Source organism: Bombina bombina, chromosome 6, assembly GCF_027579735.1.
Source record: "Bombina bombina isolate aBomBom1 chromosome 6, aBomBom1.pri, whole genome shotgun sequence".
NCBI lineage: Eukaryota > Metazoa > Chordata > Amphibia > Anura > Bombinatoridae > Bombina > Bombina bombina.
This window is the reverse complement of record NC_069504.1, coordinates 323249174-323269238: the sequence shown is the minus strand read 5'-3', so window position 1 is coordinate 323269238 and position 20065 is coordinate 323249174. Positions and strand designations below refer to the sequence as shown.

At 37.1% G+C, this 20065-nt stretch overlaps 1 protein-coding gene across 2 annotated transcripts in view; it reads left to right on the top strand.

Moving 5' to 3' along the window:
* Positions 1–2703, top strand: part of SLC25A3 (solute carrier family 25 member 3) — a 14654-nt gene extending 11951 nt beyond the window's left edge. For both annotated transcript variants that reach the window (XM_053716943.1, XM_053716942.1), the window contains exons 6-8: positions 1–150; positions 2151–2261; positions 2346–2703. The exon at positions 1–150 is cut by the window's left edge and continues 23 nt beyond it. In XM_053716943.1, the coding sequence (XP_053572918.1) occupies positions 1–150; positions 2151–2261; positions 2346–2506 (422 nt within the window). In that variant the 3' untranslated portion in view covers positions 2507–2703. The remainder of the gene's footprint in view (positions 151–2150; positions 2262–2345) is intronic.
* Positions 2704–20065: the final 17362 nt, after the last annotated feature.

The window sequence follows — 20065 nt, the reverse complement described above, 5'->3', positions numbered from 1 at the left end:
TTTGGATGAGACAGATTCCATACACAATGATGAAATTTGCTTGCTTTGAACGTACTGTTGAAGCGCTCTATAAGTATGTTGTGCCCAAACCCAGAAGTGAATGTTCAAAATCTGAACAACTGGTGGTTACATTTGTGGCAGGTTATATTGGTAAGTTTCGGGGAGGCTTTCTCATTGTCTTCAACAATTCATGTTATCTACTTAGGCTATGATTTTGTTTTAACAACCACTAAATAAAGTAGAACTGCATAATTAACAAGTGTATAATAAAGAAAATGCAAAAAGACTTGCTCTGAATTTCAAACAAACAGATTTAAAAAAAAATAAATAAAAAAAAATCTGACAATCTTATTTTGATACCGTATGACAAGTTTGTTGTTTTAGTAGCCTAGTGGAATGATTTGAAAAATCAATATCCCAATAGAATGTTGGTTGCCCTTTAGTTAAAAGGACAGTAAACTTAATGTTTATGTAATTCTGCACATATTGCAGAATTGCATAACATTATCTTAGCAACACCTTTTAAAAATCAAAACATTTTAGTGCTTTTAATTCAAAGTTGCACTCGCCTGGTTTTGGTATAGAAACATTGAAATATCCACTGATGCTGTTACAGAAAACAAAGGGTCTCCAATTTTAAAGATTTTGTTGATGTATTGACTGCATGCAAATGTACTCGAACAATTTTTTTTTTTTTTTTTTTTTAATATTCCCTTTTGTACCAGTGGAGACCTAAAAGCACATTCATAGTAATCACTATACAGACAAATATTTGAGTGTATCAGTGATGGTTTGTTTATGGAAATCTGGCATAATTTAACAAATTTCTCCCAGTACATAAATATTCATAATGGTAAAATGTCCTAAAAAATGCTTCACGACATTCTTAAACATATTGTATAAAGGGATATTCTACATTGCTCCTTTGGTAAAAACAAACATTAAAGGGACACTAAACACAATTTTTTTTATTTTGTGTGATTCAGATAGCGTATGCAATTTTAAGCAACTTTCTAACTTGCTCCTATTCGTTCTCTTGCTATCCTTATTTGAAAAAGAAGGCATCTAAGCTATTTTTTGTGATTCAGAACCCTGGACAGCACTTGTTTGTTTATGGGTGAATTTATCCACCAATCAGCAAGAATAACCCAGGTTGTTCTCCAATATAGGCCGGCATCTAAACTTTCATTCTTGCATTTCAAATAGATACCAAGAGAATTAAGAATTTGATAATGGGAGTAAATTCGAAAGTTGCTTAGAATTGCATGCTCTATCTGAATCGCAAAAGAAAAAATGTGGGTTCAGTGTCCCTTTTAAATCAAAGTAAACTTAAAAAGAAACAATGTGTAAAGAGAAAAACAAAACTTTTCTTGCAAAATGAGCACTTAGAAATTCAGTGTAGCCTTGCCATCAGTGTGATGAGAGCTGAGATGTTGGCAGCTTGGGCTACATTCTGACTGATCTGAGCAAATCTGACTTGTCTATTCACTTTATAGTAAACCAGTTCATGTTCTTGAAGTTTTGATGTCTGTCTATATAAACCATCCTGCAGAGGCATCTTCCTGTAGGGCTGTGAGAGGAAGTAATGGACACTGCATTTTTTTTTTTTCTAAACAAATTTTGTACAAAGTAAAATGCATTTAAAATGAATAATACATAATGCAATGTTTTATATTAAAGTGAATGTAAAGTTGGAAGTGCCCGTTTTTAAAAAAAATACTATTAAACAGTGGCACTTTTACATTGCAGGGTTTTTTGTTTTTATCAAAACCCAACCGGCGATCCTCCGCCTGCTTCTCATGCTGTACTTGGCACCTCAATGACTAAACCGGCTTCCTCCAATCACTGCGCAGCCGGTTTAGTCATTGCTGAGAAGTACAGAGGCGCTGTTGGCGGAGGATTGCCGGTCCAGGTTTGCTAAAGAAAAATGTATTTAAAAAAGCGCTGCAATGTTAAGTTTTAATGAATGAAAGTGCCCTTGTTTTTTAATAGTAGTAATTTATAAAAATCTGGGCACTTATTCAATTTTATTTTCACTTTAGTATTGGCCACAGCTTAGTGTTTGTTTTATTACAATGAAACTGACTTAAAATGTTATTTTTTTTTTATTATTAAAAAGATTCTTAACATTCCCACGTTTCTATTTCTAGCTGGTGTGTTCTGTGCAATTGTTTCCCATCCTGCTGATTCTGTGGTCTCTGTGTTGAACAAAGAAAGTGGAAGCACTGCCGTGGCGGTGCTGAAGAAACTTGGGCCCAAAGGTAAATCATTTGCTTGCGTTTCTAGAAAATATAACATTTATATAGATAAATATATAAACTTTTTTTTTTTTTTTTTATCTACAGGAGTTTGGAAGGGGCTTACTGCCCGTATTATCATGATTGGTACCTTGACTGCACTTCAGTGGTTCATATATGACTCTGTGAAGGTCTACTTTAGACTTCCTCGCCCCCCTCCACCTGAGATGCCAGAGTCTTTGAAGAAGAAGCTTGGCCTGACTCAATAAAAATATGGACTAAAAAAAAATCATGAAATTGACAGATACTTTAACCTGTTTTTATAAAGTCAACCATGTAGGATCTACCTACCATTCTCAGATGTAATTATTGGTTGTTCATTCACTTTGCTTGGTAGCTGAAAAGTTGTAACTTGGTTTTACCACTTTACCTGTCTGTTGAAATAAACAGATTATATTTAAGAGTATGACCACATTTGAACATGTGACTTTTTTTTATATATATACAATAAAAAGGGAAAAATCCAGATTTGATAAGCTTCCAAAAACCTTTTTCTACATGCATTGAAAGAAAAAAAATTGGATCACCAACTTAAAGGAACAGTCTAGTCAAAAAATAAACTTATGATTCAGATCGGGCATGTAATTTTAAATAACTTTTCAATTTACATATCATCCAATTTAACTTGTTCTTATGGTATTATTTCTTGAAAGATAAACCTAAGTAGGCTGTTATGCTAATTTCTAAGCCCTTAAAAAGCTGTCTCTTAACTCAGTACATATTGACAGTGTTTTTACAGCTAGACAGTGCTAGTTTACATGTGCCATATAGATAACAGTACTCACTCCCGTGGAGTTATTTGAGTTAGCACTTTGGCTAAAATGCAAATCTGTCAAAGGAACTGAGACAGGGGGCAGCCTGCAGAGCTTAGATACAAGGTAATTGCCTGTAAAAAGTGCATTTAAATAACCATGTTGGTTGTACAAAAGTGGAGAATGGGTAATGGATTATCTATTTTTTTTAATATTTTTTTTTTAAACAAGAACTCTGCAGTAGACAAAAATACAGAATTCGCCTCTTCTCAAAAGTGCCTCACGGGTGCATAGTGTAATCACAGCACACCCAATCGCAGCATTGAGCTAAAAGTTGCATTCTCCCTCGCTAGGTTAAGCTGTACATCTCTTTACTCAGCGTGGGAACGCACTAAATTTTTAGTTAATTGACGTGCTGTGATTAGACAGCCCGCCCATGATGTTCGTTCCAATGCTCGCCAGATCCTGTCTTTTCAAAAGTATAACTTTTGGGAGTTAAATCTCTCAAATTTCTCTTGTTTTGAAGTTGTTGCTAGGATAATGTTGCATAATATTGCACATAGTGCAGAATTATGTAACCTTTTTTACGTTAGATGTCCCTTTTTTTTTTTTAATGGCTTTATTTAAAGCTCAGAACAAACCATCTGTGACTAAAAAGTTGAGCCATGATTCTTAGGGACATTCTACTTATTACCCTTTCCCCAGTTTTGCATAACCAACACTGTTATGTTAATAATCTGATTACCTTGTATCTAAGCCTCTGCAGACTGACTCCTTATTTCAGTTCTTTTGACAGAAAAACATTTAGCCCCACCTTAGTGAGATGTAGTGCCAGATGCAAAAGCCAAGATAAAAGCATCCCTTAATGGGACACTGAACCCACATTTTTTTTTTTTTTTTTTTCTATTGTGATTCAGAGAGAGCATTACATTTTAAGCAACTTTCTAATTTACTCCTATTAAATTTTCTTCATTCTCTTGGTATCTTTATTTGAAATGTAAGTTTAGTTTTTGGTGAACAACCTGGGTTGTTCTTGCGGATTGGTGGATAAATTCATCCACCAATAAAAAGTGCTGTCCAGAGTACTTAACCAAAAAAGCTTAGATGCCTACTTTTTCAAATAATGAGCAAGTGAACAAAGAAAAAAATAATGGGAGTAAATTAGAAAGTTGTTAATGTCATGCTCTATCTGAATCATGAAAAAAAAATTGGGTTCAGTGTCCCTTTAAGCACCTACTTAACACTATTGGAGAGTTCACAATTTTAGTCAAATATCTTTCTATAATGGGCATTTTAAAATAAAATATGAAAATTTTAAAAACTTAATTTTGACTAAAAAATAAATTTAATATGCACCTCATTGGGAGACAAATACCACCATTATATCAGTTTTAATCCAATGGTGGCATTCAACAGATTTACATTTAATGTTGAGGTGATTATATTCATCAGTATGAAAAAGTGTCAAACTTCTGCTGAAATAATACTTTGTCCCACACTGGGATTTCAAAAGGTTGGATACCACCTTTCATGCTTAAAGTGAAGGTAAACTTTGATGAATGAAAGCCCGTCTTTAAAAAAAAATACTATTATGTAAAAACAGGGGCACTTTCATTCATCAAAGTTTACAAAGCAGACGTTTTGATTAAAAATGTACCTTTTTTTTTTCTTTTCTTTTCACAGCCAGAGCAGCTTCCCCCTCCTGGAAATCCTCTCGTCACACGTCGACAATGACTAATCCGGCTTCCTCCAATCACGGCTTCAGGCAATGACTACCCTGGGGGGGAGCTGTGATTGGAGGAAGCCGGATTAGTCATTGCTGACATATGAAGAGGATTTCCAGGAGGGGGAAGCTGCTCTGGCTGTGTAAAGAAAAAACTTTTTATTTTATCAAAACGGCTGCTTTGTAAACCTTGATGAATGAAAGTCAGAAGCCAGGGCTAAACTGGTGGACGCATAACAAATCCCATTAAAGGGATCGGAAAAATGACTATTAAAGATTTGATGACTATTACTATATCTGACTTTCAAAACCCTGGAAACTCAGATCACCTGACCTGCCTTGTAGAGAATTACTCATGCTAATTATTTGTGTATAACTGCAATTTAATATTTTTAGATTAGATGTTTAATAAAAGTAAGCAACCTGATTTAAATATTACTATATGAAGATCAATTGGAACATGGCAATGTAAAATAAAAAAATTATATACTGTGTATATATATTTCTTTAGAATCCGTATCCTTAGGATAGCAAGGGTGCCCTCTTAAAGGACCAGTCAACACAGTAGATTTGCATAATCAACAAATGCAAGATAACAAGACAATGCAATAGCACTTAGTCTGAATTTCAAATGAGTAGTAGATTATTTATTTTCTGACAATTTTAAGTCTTTTCCCACTCCCCCTGTACCATGTGACATCCTTTAGCCAATCACAAATACATACACGTACCATGTGACAGCCATCAGACATTCACAAATGCATACACACTTATTCTTGCTCAGTAGGACCTGGTGACTCAAAAGTTTAAATATAAAATACTGTGCACATTTTTTTTTAATGGAAGTAAATTGAAAAGTTGTTTAAAATGGCATGCTCTATCTGAATAATGAAAGTTTAATTTTGATTGAGTGTCCCTTTAAAGCATTTCACTACAGCTGCTTTGAGCATGCTTCACCAGAACCCTTTCTATTAATCTTTTGATTCTAATGGCAGTGAGTGCACAAATTCATACTTCAACTGGCCACCAGGAGTAGGCAAAGACACCCCAAATTAAATATCTCTCCCTCTTTGCCCTAACTTCCCAGTAGTTACATAGTAACATAGTAGATGAGGTTGAATAAAGACAAGTCCTTCGAGTTCAACCTATACAAATCTAAAATATATACAAAAAGCTCCAGTTAAGATTAAATAATCCCACTAAAAGATGACCCATTTAAAACTAGCAATCATATCCATGAATTTTGTTTATAGACAGAAATGTATCCAAATAATTTTTAAATTTATCTAGGGTATTGGCATTCACTATCTCTTTTGGTAATGAGTTCCACACTTTTTTATTGCTCTTATAGTGAAAAAAACGTTTCTGTTGCAGGAGATTAAATCTCCTTTCCTCCAACCTTAAATTGTGACCTCTGGTCACAAACAATTTTCTTGGAATAAACAGAGCTTCTGCCATCTCTGTATATGGGCCTTGAATATATTTATATAAAGTAATCATGTCACCTCTTAAGTGCCTTTTTTCTAAAGAAAACAGACCCAGTTTGGCTAGCCTCTCCTCATAGGTTAAATTCTCCAATCCCCTTATTAGCTTTGTGGCCCTTCTCTGGACTTTTTCTAGTTCTGCAATATCTTTTTTTGCAATTGGTCCCCAGAACTGCACTCCATACTCAAGGTGAGGTCTTACCAGGGCTTTATATAGTGACAGAATTATGCTTTCCTCCCTTGAGTCAATGCCTCTTTTAATACATGCTAGTATCTTATTAACCTTTTGAAGCTGCTGCCCTGCATTGTGCACCCATCTTTAGCTTGTTATCAATTACTATCCCCAAATCCCTTTCCTCCTCTGTTTGGCTAAGTCTTGTCCATTTAAATAATACGTTGCCTGCTTATTTTTACTTCCAAAATGTAGAACCTTGCATTTTCCCGTATTAAATCTCATTTACCTGCCCATACTTCTAATTTTTGCAGGTCCCTTTGTAACGAAAGTTCATCCTGCTCTGACCTAATAACCTTAACTTATTATCATCTGCAAAAATAGAGATGTCGCTATTTAATCCTAGCTCCAAGTCATTTATAAAAATATTAAAAAGAATAGGGCCTAGCACTGATCCCTGGGGTACTCCACTGATTACCTTTGTCCAATCTGAGTATGATCCATTTACTACTACTCAATGTTCCCTATCTTTTATCCAGTTATTTATCCACAAACTAACATTTCTTTCATGTAATTAGCAAGAGTCCATGAGCTAGTGACGTATGGGATATACATTCCTACCAGGAGGGGCAAAGTTTCCCAAACCTCAAAATGCCTATAAATACACCCCTCACCACACCTACAAATCAGTTTTACAAACTTTGCCTCCTATGGAGGTGGTGAAGTAAGTTTGTGCTAGATTCTACGTTGATATGCGCTCTGCAGCAGGTTGGAGCCCGGTTTTCCTCTCCGCGTGCAGTGAATGTCAGAGGGATGTGAGGAGAGTATTGCCTATTTGAATTCAATTATCTCCTTCTACGGGGTCTATTTCATAGGTTCTCTGTTATCGGTCGTAGAGATTCATCTCTTACCTCCCTTTTCAGATCGACGATATACTCTTATATATACCATTACCTCTACTGATTTTCGTTTCAGTACTGGTTTGGCTTTCTACTTCATGTAGATGAGTGTCCTGGGGTAAGTAAGTCTTATTTTCTGTGACACTCTAAGCTATGGTTGGGCACTTTTTTATAAAGTTCTAAATATATGTATTCAAACATTTATTTGCCTTGACTCAGGATGTTCAACGTTCCTTATTTCAGACAGTCAGTTTCATATTTGGGATAATGCATATGATTAAATCAATTTTTTCTTACCTTAAAATTTGACTTTTTCCCTGTGGGCTGTTAGGCTCGCGGGGGCTGAAAATGCTTCATTTTATTGCGTCATTCTTGGCGCGGACTTTTTTGGCGCAAATTTTTTTTTCTGTTTCCGGCATCATACGTGTCGCCGGAAGTTGCGTAATTTTTAACGTTTTTTTGCGCCAAAAGTGTCGGCGTTCCGGATGTGGCGTCATTTTTGGTGCCAAAAGCATTTAGGCGCCAAATAATGTGGGCGTCTTTTGGTGCTAAAAAAATATGGGCGTCACTATTGTCTCCACATTATTTAAGTCATTATTTATTGCTTCTTTTTGCTAGAAGCTTGTTTTCTGGCATTTTTTCCCATTCCTGAAACTGTCATTTAAGGAATTTGATCAATTTTGCTTTATATGTTGTTTTTTCTATTACATATTGCAAGATGTCCCACGTTGACACTGAGTCAGAAGATACTTCTGAAAAATCGCTGCCTGGTGCTGGATCTACCAAAGTTAAGTGTATCTGCTGTAAACTTGTGGTATCTGTTCCTCCAGCTGTTGTTTGTACTGAATGTCATGACAAACTTGTTAATGCAGATATTTCCTTTAGTAATGTTACATTACCTGTTGCTGTTCTGTCAACATCTAATGCTCAGAGTGTTCCTGATAACATAAGAGATTTTGTTTCTAAATCCATTAAGAAGGCTATGTCTGTTATTCCTCCTTCTAGTAAACGTAAAAAGTCTTTTAAAACTTCTCATTTTTCAGATGAATTTTTAAATGAACATCATCATTCTGATAATGCTTTTTCTGGTTCAGAGGATTCTGTCTCAGAGGTTGATGCTGATAAATCTTCATATTTATTTAAAATGGAATTTATTCGTTCTTTACTTAAAGAAGTCTTAATTGCATTAGAAATAGAGGATTCTGGTCCTCTTGATACTAAATCTAAACGTTTAAATAAGGTTTTTAAATCTCCTGTAGTTATTCCAGAAGTTTTTCCTGTCCCTGATGCTATTTTTGAAGTAATTTCCAGGGAATGGAATAATATGGGTAATTCATTTACTCCTTCAAAACGTTTTAAGCAATTATATCCTGTGCCATCTGACAGATTAGAGTTTTGGGACAAAATCCCTAAGGTTGATGGGGCTGTCTCTACTCTTGCTAAGCGTACTACTATTCCTACGGCAGATAGTACTTCCTTTAAGGATCCTTTAGATAGGAAAATTGAATCCTTTCTAAGAAAAGCTTACTTGTGTTCAGGTAATCTTCTTAGACCTGCTATATCTTTAGCAGATGTTGCTGCAGCTTCAACTTTTTGGTTAGAAGCTTTAGCGCAACAAGTAACAGATCATAATTCTCATAGCATTGTTAAACTTCTTCAACATGCTAATAATTTTATTTGTGATGCCATCTTTGATATCATTAGAGTTGATGTCAGGTATATGTCTATCTATTTTAGCTAGAAGAGCTTTATGGCTTAAAACTTGAAATGCTGATATGTCTTTTAAGTCTACTTTGCTTTCCCTTTCTTTCCAGGGTAATAAATTATTTGGTTCTCGGTTGGATTCTATTATCTCAACTGTTACTGGAGGGAAAGGAACTTTTTTTACCACAGGATAAAAAATCTAAAGGTAAATTTAGGTCTAATAATCGTTTTCGTTCCTTTCATCACAATAAGGAACAAAAGCCTTATCCTTCATCCTCAGGAGCGGTATCAGTTTGGAAACCATCTCCAGTCTGGAATAAATCCAAGCCTTTTAGAAAACCAAAGCCAGCTCCTAAGTCCACATGAAGGTGCGGCCCTCATTCCAGCTCAGCTGGTAGGGGGCAGATTACGTTTGTTCTGCTGGTAGCTCCAGCATGGCCTCACAGGTTTTGGTATGCGGATCTTGTACGGATGGCCTCTTGCCAACCGTGGACTCTTCCGTTAAGACCAGACCTTCTGTCGCAAGGTCCTTTTTTCCATCAGGATCTCAAATCCTTAAATTTAAAGGTATGGAGATTGAACGCTTGATTCTTAGTCAAAGAGGTTTCTCTGACTGTGATTAATACTATGTTTCAGGCTCGTAAATCCGTATCTAGGGAGATATATTATAGAGTCTGGAAGACTTATATTTCTTGGTGTCTTTCTCATCATTTTTCCTGGCATTCTTTTAGAATTCCGAGAATTTTACAGTTTCTTCAGGATGGTTTGGATAAAGGTTTGTCTGCAAGTTCCTTTAAAGGACAAATCTCTAGCAATCTTTCTGTGAAAAAGAACAGAAAGAGCAATCTTCCTGATATTCATTGTTTTGTACAAGCTTTGGTTCGTATAAAACCTGTCATTAAGTCAATTTCTCCTCCTTGGAGTTTGAATTTGGTTCTGGGGGCTCTTCAAGCTCCTCCGTTTGAACCTATGCATTCATTGGACATTAAATTACTTTCTTGGAAAGTTTTGTTCCTTTTGGCCATCTCTTCTGCCAGAAGAGTTTCTGAATTATCTGCTCTTTCTTGTGAGTCTCCTTTTCTGATTTTTCACCAGGATAAGGCGGTGTTGCGAACTTCTTTTAAATTTTTACCTAAGGTTGTGAATTCTAACAACATTAGTAGAGAAATTGTGGTTCCTTCATTATGTCCTAATCCTAAGAATTCTAAGGAGAAATCATTGCATTCTTTGGATGTAGTTAGAGCTTTGAAATATTATGTTGAAGCTACAAAGAATTTCCGAAAGACTTCTAGTCTATTTGTTATCTTTTCCGGTTCTAGGAAAGGTCAGAAGGCTTCTGCCATTTCTTTGGCATCTTGGTTGAAATCTTTAATTCATCATGCTTATGTCGAGTCGGGTAAAACTCCGCCTCAAAGGATTACAGCTCATTCTACTAGGTCAGTTTCTACTTCCTGGGCGTTTAGGAATGAAGCTTCGGTTGATCAGATTTGCAAAGCAGCAACTTGGTCTTCTTTGCATACTTTTACAAAATTCTACCATTTTGATGTATTTTCTTCTTCTGAAGCTGTTTTTGGTAGAAAAGTACTTCAGGCAGCTGTTTCAGTTTGATTCTTCTGCTTATATTTTCAGTTTTTTTCTTTATAAGATTTAAACTTTATTTTTGGGTGTGGATTTTTTTCAGCGGAATTGGCTGTCTTTATTTTATCCCTCCCTCTCTAGTGACTCTTGCGTGGAAGATCCACATCTTGGGTAGTCATTATCCCATACGTCACTAGCTCATGGACTCTTGCTAATTACATGAAAGAAAACATAATTTATGTAAGAACTTACCTGAGGCCCACCCTTTTTGTGGTGGTTATGATTTTTTTGTATAAAGCACAATTATTCCAATTCCTTATTTTTATGCTTCGCACTTTTTTTCTTATCACCCCACTTCTTGGCTATTCGTTAAACTGATTTGTGGGTGTGGTGAGGGGTGTATTTAAAGGCATTTTGAGGTTTGGGAAACTTTGCCCCTCCTGGTAGGAATGTATATCCCATACGTCACTAGCTCATGGACTCTTGCTAATATGAAAGAAATGAATTTATCAGGTAAGTTCTTACATAAATTATGTTTTTCAGCTATTCCCACTCTCCTAATTTTGTGCATTAATCTCATGTGGCACTGTATCAAACGCCTTTGCAAAATCTAAGTATATCACATCAACTGATTCCCCTTTATCTATATTTTTACTCACTTCCTCATAGAATCTAATTAGATTAGTTTGACCTGATCTATTTCTCCTAAAACCATGTTGATTAGAACTCATAATCTTGTTTACACGAATATGCTCATCAATATAATCCCTTCAAATATCTTCCCCACTATTGATGTCAGACTAACTGGTCTATAGCTTCCTGGATCATCTCTACTTCCCTTTTTGAAGAGTGGCACCACATCAGCTTTACGCCATCCTTGGGTACCATGCCTGAGGATAATGAGTCTTGAAAACTTAAGAGTATAGGTTTGTCTATAACAGTGCTAAGTTCCTTTAACACCCTTGGGTGTATTCCATCTGGGCCTGGAGTTTTATTTACCTTAATATTATCCAGTTTGTTCCTGATATCTTTGCTTTGTTTCATGGAGGTTGGCAGAGAAAGGTGCTCTGCTGAAATTCGAGTTTATGGTCCTCAATGAATTGTTTCCTGCAAGAGAGGGACAGGGGAGCTGGTAAAGAACATGTAATTATCTTAGGCCTAGATTTGGAGTTTGGCTGTAGCCATGAAAACCAGCGTTAGAGGCTCCTAACGCTGGTTTTAGGCTACCTCTGGTATTTGGAGTCACTCAAAATAGGGTCTAACGCTCACTTTTCAGCTGCGACTTTTCCATACCGCAGATCCCCTTACGTCAATTGCGTATCCTATCTTTTCAATGGGATCTTTCTAACTCCGGTATTTAGAGTCGTGTCTGAAGTGAGCGTTAGAAATCTAACGACAAAACTCCAGCCGCAGAAAAAAGTCAGTAGTTAAGAGCTTTCTGGGCTAACGCCGGTTCATAAAGCTCTTAACTACTCTACTCTAAAGTACACTAACACCCATAAACTACCTATGTACCCCTAAACCGAGGTCCCCCCACATCGCCGCCACTCGATTACATTTTTTTAACACCTAATCTGCCGACCGCCACCTACGTTATCCTTATGTACCCCAATCTGCTGCCCCTAACACCGCCGACTCCTATATTATATTTATTAAACCCTAATCTGCCCCCCACAACGTCGCAGCCAGCTACCTACAATAATTAACCCCTAATCTGCCGACCACAAAGAGCCGCCACCTACATTATAGCTATGTACCCCTAATCTGCTGCCCCTAACACCGCCGACCCCTATATTATATTTATTAACCCCTAATCTGCCCCCCACAACGTCGCCTCCACCTGCCTACACTTATTAACCCCTAATCTGCCGAGCGGACCGCACAGCTATCATAATAAAGTTATTAACCCCTAATCCGCCTCACTAACCCTATAATAAATAGTATTAACCCCTAATCTGCCCTCCCTAACATCGCCGACACCTAACTTCAAACATTAACCTCTAATCTGCCGACTGGAGCTCACCGCTATTCTAATAAATGTATTAACCCCTAAAGCTAAGTCTAACCCTAACACTAACACCCCCCTAACTTAAATATAATTTAAATCTAACAAAATAAATTAACTCTTATTAAATAAATTATTCCTATTTAAAGCTAAATACTTACCTGTAAAATAAATCCTAACCTAAGTTACAATTAAACCTAACACTACACTATCAATAAATTAAATAAATACAATACCAACAAATAACTACAATGAAATAAACTAACTAAAGTACAAAAAATAAAAAAGAACTAAGTTACAAAAAATAGTAAAATATTTACAAACATAAGAAAAATATTACAGCAATTTTAAACTAATTACACCTACTCTAAGCCCCCTAATAAAATAACAAAGCCCCCCAAAATAAAAAAAATGCCCTACCCTCTTCTAGATTACTAAAGTTCAAAACTCTTTTACCTTACCAGCCCTGAACAGGGCCCTTTGCGGGGCATGCCCCAAGAAGTTCAGCTCTTTTGCCTGTAAAAAAAAAAACATACAATACCCCCCCCCCCAACATTACAACCCACCACCCACATACCCCTAATCTAACCCAAACCCCCCTTAAATAAACCTAACACTAAGCCCCTGAAGATCTCCCTTCCTTGTCTTCACCTCACCGGGTTCAGCAATTGGTCCAGAAGAGGGTCCGAAGTCTTGATCCAAGCGGAGCAAGAAGAGGTCCTCCATCCGGTAGAAGTCTTCATCCAAGCGGGGCAGAAGAGGTCTTCCATCCGATTGAAGTCTTCATCCAAGCGGGATCTTCTATAGTCATCCATCCGGAGCGGAGCGGCAGCATCCTGAAGACCTCCGACGCGGAACATCCATCCTGGCCGACGACTGAACGACGAATGACGGTTCCTTTAAATGACGTCATCCAAGATGGCGTCCCTCGAATTCCGATTGGCTGATAGGATTCTACCAGCCGATCGGAATTAAGGTAGGAATATTCTGATTGGCTGATTCCATCAGCCAATCAGAATCAAGTTCAATCCGATTGGCTGATCCAATCAGCCAATCGGATTGAACTTGATTCTGATTGGCTGATTCCATCAGCCAATCAGAATATTCCTACCTTAATTCCGATTGGCTGATAGAATCCTATCAGCCAATCGGAATTCGAGGGACGCCATCTTGGATGACGTCATTTAAAGGAACCGTCATTCGTCGTTCAGTCGTCGGCCAGGATGGATGTTCCGCGTCGGAGGTCTTCAGGGTGCTGCCGCTCCGCTCCGGATGGATGACTATAGAAGATCCCGCTTGGATGAAGACTTCAATCGGATGGAAGACCTCTTCTGCCCCGCTTGGATGAAGACTTCTACCGGATGGAGGACCTCTTCTTGCTCCGCTTGGATCAAGACTTCGGACCCTCTTCTGGACCGATCGCTGAACCCGGTGAGGTGAAGACAAGGTAGGGAGATCTTCAGGGGCTTAGTGTTAGGTTTATTTAAGGGGGGTTTGGGTTAGATTAGGGGTATGTGGGTGGTGGGTTGTAATGTTGGGGGGGGGTATTGTATGTTTTTTTTTTTACAGGCAAAAGAGCTGAACTTCTTGGGGCATGCCCCGCAAAGGGCCCTGTTCAGGGCTGGTAAGGTGAAAGAGCTTTGAACTTTAGTAATCTAGAATAGGGTAGGGCATTTTTTTATTTTGGGGGGCTTTGTTATTTTATTAGGGGGCTTAGAGTAGGTGTAATTAGTTTAAAATTGTTGTAATATTTTTCTTATGTTTGTAAATATTTTATTATTTTTTGTAACTTTAGTTCTTTTTTATTTTTTGTACTTTAGTTAGTTTATTTCATTGTAGTTATTTGTAGGTATTGTATTTAATTAATTTATTGATAGTGTAGTGTTAGGTTTAATTGTAACTTAGGTTAGGATTTATTTTACAGGTAAATTTGTAATTATTTTAGCTATTAAATAGTTCTTAACTATTTAATAGCTATTGTACCTGGTTAAAATAAATACAAAGTTACCTGTAAAATAAATATTAATCCTAAAATAGCTATAATATAATTATAATTTATATTGTAGCTATATTAGGATTTATTTTACAGGTAAGTATTTAGCTTTAAATAGGAATAATTTATTTAATAAGAGTTAATTAATTTAGTTAGATTAAAATTATATTTAATTTAGGGGGGTGTTAATGTTAGGGTTAGACTTAGCTTTATGGGTTAATACATTTATTAGAATAGCGGTGAGCTCCAGTCGGCAGAATAGGGGTTAATAATTGAAGTTAGGTGTCGGCGATGTTAGGGAGGGCAGATTAGGGGTTAATACTATTTATTATAGGGTTAGTGAGGCGGATTAGGGGTTAATAACTTTATAATAATAGCGGTGCGGTCCGCTCGGCAGATTAGGGGTTAATAAGTGTAGGCAGGTGGAGGCGACGTTGTGGGGGGCAGATTAGGGGTTAATAAATATAATATAGGGGTCGGCGATGTTAGGGCAGCAGATTAGGGGTACATAGGGATAATGTAAGTAGCGGCGGTTTACGAAGCGGCAGATTAGGGGTTAATAATAATATGCAGGGGTCAGCGATAGCGGGGGCGGCAGATTAGGGGTTAAGAGTAACGTTAGGGGTGTTTAGACTCGGGGTACATGTTAGAGTGTTAGGTGCAGACGTAGGAAGTGTTTCCCCATAGGAAACAATGGTGCTGCGTTAGGAGCTGAACGCGGCTCTTTTTTTTTTTGCAGGTGTTAGGTTTTTTTTCAGCTCAAACAGCCCCATTGTTTCCTATGGGGGAATCGTGCACGAGCACGTTTTTGAGGCTGGCCGCTTGCGTAAGCAACTCTGGTATCGAGAGTTGAAGTTGCGTTAAATATGCTCTACGCTCCTTTTTTGGAGCCTAACGCAGCCTTTATGTGGACTCTCAATACCAGAGTTATTTTTATGGTGCGGCCAGAAAAAAGCCGGCGTTAGCTTTTCGGGTCGTTACCGACAAAACTCTAAATCTAGCCGTTAGTTTTGTGTCTGTTAGCTGTAGGGAAGTTTCCATGCCGCCTCCAGATCTTTGAGCTATTTTCCCTTATACAGTCAAACAGTGTTAGTTACACTGATTTTCTCTGTATTGCAAAACACAGCCTGGATGAAGACTCCTGACTAAGTCCCTTAATCTCCCTCTCTTCCCCCTAAATGGCTTGTTGCCTATAATATGTGATTGTGGACACTTATAGGAACAGGGTCATATTTATTTGTTGAAATAGTCCTCCAGTGGAGGTGGACATTATTAGAATATATGTATGTTTGACACAGTGATCTGGCAAGCTCGGTAGAAGAGGAGCTGCACTTATTTAAATGACACCGGATCCTTTAGACACAAATAAAAAAACACATTATTTTGGTGCACGTTTGTTTTTACACACTGTATTACGGCTCTCTGAGGTTATAGGCAGCAAGGGCGAGCAAGTTCTGTATGGGGCGGTGTGTTTGCGGCAATCGCTGTGTGTAATAAAGCTCATTAGATAATTGCGTTCTCCATTTATTTTTAAACATTCTTCAGACATGGGAGGGTTGGACCGGTCCTGCAATGTTAATTGAGTTGATTAAATGTATGCTTTGCAGGTTGAGCACAGTGTTTCCTCCTGCTCAATGTTGTAATTCATGCCTTACTACTGTCCTGCAGCCTCATTCTGGTGGGCTTAGTATGCAGACAACTACACTATCTCAATCAGCCCAGGTTAACCCTGTAACCTCTGGGGCCTCACAGATTTTAGTTAGCCCTGATATGCCTTACAACCTCAGTCTATCTCTCCAAGTACCTTGGATGCAATACCCTGCAATCCTGTTGCTAAGACATCCTCAGAGGTTGCTATTTTTGCTAATGATTTTGCTGCACAATACAATCGACAGTTACTGTTGCCCTGAGCACTATGCCCCTTGCAGGAAGAAGGAAAAGGTAGGTTAAACATTGTTCCTCTGAATTTGACCAGCAGCTTTCTTGTGGCTATAGCGGTCAGTCATGTTCAACTTTCTGATAAAGAAGATTCTGAGGGTGAACATTCATCCTCTAGCCCCTCCGGTGAGCCGGTACAGGACTGTGAGGATATTAATTTTAGATTCAAAATTGAACACCTGAGGTATTTATTTAAAGGTAAAATGTGATCTGTCCGATGACGCTAACTTCCAAGACCAAAGCTCCTATAACAATTGGGTCTCTAGATACCCAAGAATGAGGACAGAATGGGTGGGATGTGTTAGGAGCGCCTAATAAAAGGCCAGGTCTATGTTAAGAGTGTGGACTAGAAATGCTGGTATTGCACAATAAGAGGATCCTATAATTACACAATAATAGGATCCTTAAATTACACAAATTAACATGTTTAATATCACATATAATAACAGCAAGTTTAGCGGCGGAACCTGATATCCGGTTTTTAGCGCTATAAGGTAAACAACAATTCAATAGGCACTGAGCTACACATTTAGCCTTATAGAAACATTTAGACAGGAAGGCACTATATGTTGATTATAACTGTAATATGGTAAAATGGGATAAACCAAATCACTATAATATCGTAAATATGGGGTAAACCAAATCCCAATAACACAACAAATACCCACATCCGGTTTATTTCCACTTCCGGTTCAAAAGGTCATTTTTTGGCGCAATTAGGGTAATTTTGGTGCAATTTTCTATTCTAAATAGGTATATAATAAGCACTCTCACCAACCATATATCAGTCTTGAAAAAGGCCCTATTGGTGGGCCGAAACGCGTTGGCATATATGGTGAGCTTTATTCCTATAACTGTAAGCTTGTTTTAAACAATACTGCTCTATGTTGTATTTTTTCTTTTTTCACAGGGATTGGATCTTCTCCTTTTTTTCACAGGATTTGATTTTTTCATTTTTTATGAAGTTTGTTTGTATATATTTTTGATACCCAGCGATAACTGTTGATTGACTTTCTGAATATATCACATTTTTGTTTTTAATATTGGATTTTTTCACTGTTGGACCACCTTTTATTTTCATTATCATATAATTGGATTCACTTACATTTTTTGGATTGATATTTGGATTACAAGGATTTTCTGACTAACTTATATTTTTATATATCTTTTTCATTTTTTGGATTTTCAACACATATATATACTTCTTCACTGGTATTACCATATATACTTTATTTTTCACCGGTTTCACAATCATTTTTTTCACTGATTTTTTACAGGACTTCCAATTTATTTATAATTATTTTTGGTTTTACATGTTTATATATATTTCCCACTGTTTATTACATTGATTCTCACTAGACATCGCACACAATAATTATTCCTGTATCTTATTTGTATTGTTTCATTGTTTTTATTTTTTTATATTTTTGCCCTTTTATCATTATTATTGTTGTAACAGTATCATTTTATTACTGCCATTGTTAGATTGTTTTTATTAAGTACTATGGATCCATATACTTTTATGCTTTTTTAACCTGTGATTACCTGCTGTTATTATATGTGATATTAAACTTGTTAATTTGTGTAATTTAAGGATCCTATTATTGTGTAATTATAGGATCCTCTTATTGTGCAATACCAGCATTTCTAGTCCACACTCTTAACATAGACCTGGCCTTTTATTAGGCGCTCCTAACACATCCCACCCATTCTGTATTTATTTAAAGGAATAGCTATTTGAAAAAGCAAACATTTAAGCATAGGAACTGGCCCATTTTTTGGTTCAGAACCTGGGTAGCACTTTCTGATTGGTGTCTAAATGTAGCCACCAATCAGCAAGCGCTATCCAGGTGCTGAACCAAAAATGGGACGGCTCCTAAGCTTGCATTCAAATAAAGATACCAAGAGAACAAAGAAAAATTGTTAACAGGAGTGAATTGGACAGTTGCTTAAAGGGACAGTCTAGTCCAAAATAAACTTTCATGATTCAGATAGGGCATGTAATTTTAAACAATTTTCCAATTTACTTTTATCATCAATTTTGCTTTGTTCTCTTGGTATTCTTAGTTGAAAGCTTAACCTATGCGGTTCATATGCTAATTTCTTAGACCTTAAAGGCTACCTCTTTTCAGAATGCATTTTGACAGTTTTTCACCACTAGAGGGTGTTAGTTCATGTGTTTCATATAGATAATTCTGTGCTCATGCACGTGAAGTTACCTGGGAGCCAGCAATGATTGGCTAAACTGCAAGTCTGTCAAAAGAACTGAAATAAAGGGGCCGTTTGCAGAGGTTTAGATACAAGATAATCACAGAGGTAAAAAGTATATAAATATAACTGTGTTGGTTATGCAAAACTGGGGAATGGGTAATGAAGGGATTATCTATCTTTTAAAACAATAACAATTCTGGTGTAGACTGTCCCTTTAAAGTTGCATGCTCTATCTGAATCATGAAAGTTTAATTGACTACTAGACTATCCCTTTTAAGAGGTTTTGAACAGCAGAAGAAAAACAGGTACACAAGCTGTATATGGTATTTATACCTAAGTTAAAGACCCCTGAAGTGTTCCCAGTGCATTTGTTGGTGGTGGACATTATATCTACAGAGTGTGAGAAGCCAGGTGTTCCATTTTCCCCTTCTCCAAATTTTAGGTAAATGTTTCCAGTTCTGGATAATCATTTGGAGGTGTGGAATACGGTTCTTAAAGTAGACTGCACTATTTCCACTCTGGCTAAGCGTACTACTATACTTCTAGAGCAGTGATGGCGAACCTTGGCACTCTAGATATTTCAGAACTACATTTCCCATGATGCTTGACTGGACAGAATGCCTAAGCATCATGGGAAATGTAGTTCTGAAACATCTGGAGTGCCAAGGTTCACCATAACTGCTCTAGAGGATAGTACTTCCTTTAAGGACCTTGTGGATGGAAAACTAGAGGGATACCTGAGAGTTTTCTTTCATATAGGTGGCAAGAGTCCATGAGCTAGTGACGTATGAGATATACATTCCTACCAGGAGGGGGCAAAGTTTCCCAAACCTCAAATGCCTATAAATACACCTCCCAACTCACTCATACCTCAGTTTTACAAACTTTGCCTCCTTAGGAGGTTGTGAAGCATGATTTCTTCTGTGAAAAGCGCTTCTAACCATATTGAAGCCCAGTTCCTCTCTGAGTGCAGTGTTTGTCTGAGGATAAATCCAAGCATTATAAGAATTCACCCACCAATAAACAAGTGCTGTCCAGAGTACTGAACAAAAAATAGCTTAGATGCCTTCTTTTTCAAATAAAGATAGCAAGAGAACGAAGAAAAATTGGTAATAGGAGTAAATTAGAAAGTTGCTTTAAATGGTATGCTCTATCTGAATCACAAAAGAAAAATGTGGGTTCAGTGTCCCTTTAATTCTGTTTCCTCCTCTCCTTGGTCTCTGTCTAATATTAGACTTATGTTCTATGATCCTTTCACGATCCTTTCACAAACTCTAAGCTTAGATTCACCTACAGTATATACCAGTAC